At 46.0% G+C, this 2500-nt stretch overlaps 1 protein-coding gene across 1 annotated transcript in view; it reads left to right on the forward strand.

Moving 5' to 3' along the window:
• Positions 1–2500, forward strand: part of tg (thyroglobulin) — a 36998-nt gene that overhangs the window by 3053 nt on the left and 31445 nt on the right. The window contains 3 exon segments of the mRNA XM_029427640.1: positions 1426–1534; positions 1690–1787; positions 1904–2059. Of these exon segments, the coding sequence (XP_029283500.1) occupies positions 1426–1534; positions 1690–1787; positions 1904–2059 (363 nt within the window).

Raw genomic sequence — 2500 nt, forward strand, 5'->3', positions numbered from 1 at the left:
TCAGTGAGATACAGTGAGACACAGTGAGACACGTGTAGATACAGTGAGACACGTGTAGACACAGTGAGTGTCAGTGAGATACAGTGAGACACAGTGAGACACGTGTAGACACAGTGAGACATGTGTAGACACAGTGAGACACAGTGAGACTCAGTGAGAAACAGTGAGACACAGTGAGACATATGTGGACACAGTGAGACACAGTGAGACACAGTGAGACACAGTGAGACACGTGTAGAAACAGTGAGACACAGTGAGACACAGTGAGACACGTGTAGACACAGTGAGACTCAGTGAGACACAGTGAGACACGTGCAGACACAGTGAGACATGTGTAGACACAGTGAGACACAGTGAGACACAGTGAGACACAGTGAGACTCAGTGAGACACAGTGAGACACAGTGAGACACGTGTAGACACAGTGAGACACAGTGAGACACGTGTAGACGCAGTGAGACACGTGTAGACACAGTGAGACACAGTGAGACTCAGTGAGACACAGGTAGACACAGTGAGACACAGTGAGACACGTGTAGACACAGTGAGACACAGTGAGACTCAGTGAGACACAGGTAGACACAGTGAGACACAGTGAGACACGTGTAGACGCAGTGAGACACGTGTAGACACAGTGAGACACAGTGAGACTCAGTGAGACACATGTAGACACCGTGAGACACAGTGAGACACGTGTAGACACAGTGAGACTCAGTGAGACACAGTGAGACACGTGCAGACACAGTGAGAAATGTGTAGACACAGTGAGACACAGTGAGACACAGTGAGACACAGTGAGACTCAGTGAGACACAGTGAGACACGTGTAGACACAGTGCGACACAGTGAGACACAGTGAGACATGTGTAGACACAGTGAGACACAGTGAGACTCAGTGAGACACAGTGAGACTCAGTGAGACACAGTGAGACACAGTGAGACACATGTAGACACATGTAGACACAGTGAGACACAGTGAGACACGTGTAGACACAGTGAGACACGTGTAGACACAGTGAGACACAGTGAGACTCAGTGAGACACAGTGACACACAGTGAGACACAGTGACACACATGTAGACACAGTGAGACACAGTGAGACACGTGTTAGCAGCCAACGTTATTAAGACACGTAGAAGCTTCAAAAGGGGATTTACTGACGTGTTTTATGTCGTAGAACAAAACGTTAAAATCTATTCAGCGTGTGTTAAACACAGAACTTATTTCAGACTTCTGAACAACAACGCGTAAAAAAACCTTCCAGATGACGGACAGGAAGTGATAAAATGCTGACAGTCAAGGTTTTAGGACTCCTTCCTGCAGCTGTCTGCTGTTTACTCATGATGTCACTGTTTTCTGATGACGTCACTGTTTACTGATGATGTCACTGTTTACTGATGACGTCACTGTTTGTTATTGTTGTCCAGAGTATCAGCTGGACCCGGAGACTTTGAGCCAATGTGAGTTGCTAAGGGGCGTGGCTGTTGCCGAGCAACAAGGTGACGTCCCTCGCTGCACACACGATGGCAGGTTCAGGTAGATATATGCATTTGCGTCGGTACATTTAAGCAAATGACATGCCGTCATTATATTTATTTTCAAGTTCTCAAGTGTTTCAAGTGTGTGTGTGTGTGTGTGTGTGTGTGTGTGTGTGTGTGTGTGTGTGTGTGTGTGTGTGTGTGTGTGTGTAGATCTGTGCAGTGCAGTGGGCGGGGTCACGAGTGTTGGTGTGTTGATGGTGAAGGTCAGGAGGTCGTTGGGACTCGAACCAACAGCTCTGCTCCTCACTGTGAGAAACACAACAACACTTTAACATTATTAATGATCAGGGATGTTAAGGGATCCCCTTAACTCTCCACCTGTCTGTCTCTCCACCTGTCTGTCTCTCCACCTGTCTGTCTGCAGGTGCGTCTCCCTGCCAGCTGCAGTCCTTCCTGCACTGTTCTCCTTCTGGACTATTTGACGCAGTTCAGTGCGACTCCAGCAGGGGGCAGTGCTGGTGTGTGGATCAGCTGGGCATGGAGCTCTACGGGACCAGACAGGCCGGAACACCTGAGCGCTGTACGTACAAATACTGCTGATACTACTACTGATACGACTACTACTACTACTACTACTACTACTACTACTGATACTACTGATACTACTACTACTACTACTACTACTACTACTACTACTACTGATACTACTGATACTACTACTACTACTGATACTACTGATACTACTACTACTACTACTACTACTACTGATACTACTACTACTACTACTACTACTACTACTACTACTACTACTACTGATACTACTGATACTACTACTACTACTACTACTGATACTGCTGATACTACTACTACTACTACTACTACTACTACTACTGATAGTACTACTGATACTACTACTACTACTACTACTACTACTACTGATAGTACTACTGATACTACTACTACTACTACTACTACTATTACTACTACTACTGATAGTACTACTGATACTACAACTACTACT

The sequence above is a fragment of the Cottoperca gobio genome, unplaced genomic scaffold (assembly GCF_900634415.1).
Source record: "Cottoperca gobio unplaced genomic scaffold, fCotGob3.1 fCotGob3_346arrow_ctg1, whole genome shotgun sequence".
Lineage (NCBI taxonomy): Eukaryota > Metazoa > Chordata > Actinopteri > Perciformes > Bovichtidae > Cottoperca > Cottoperca gobio.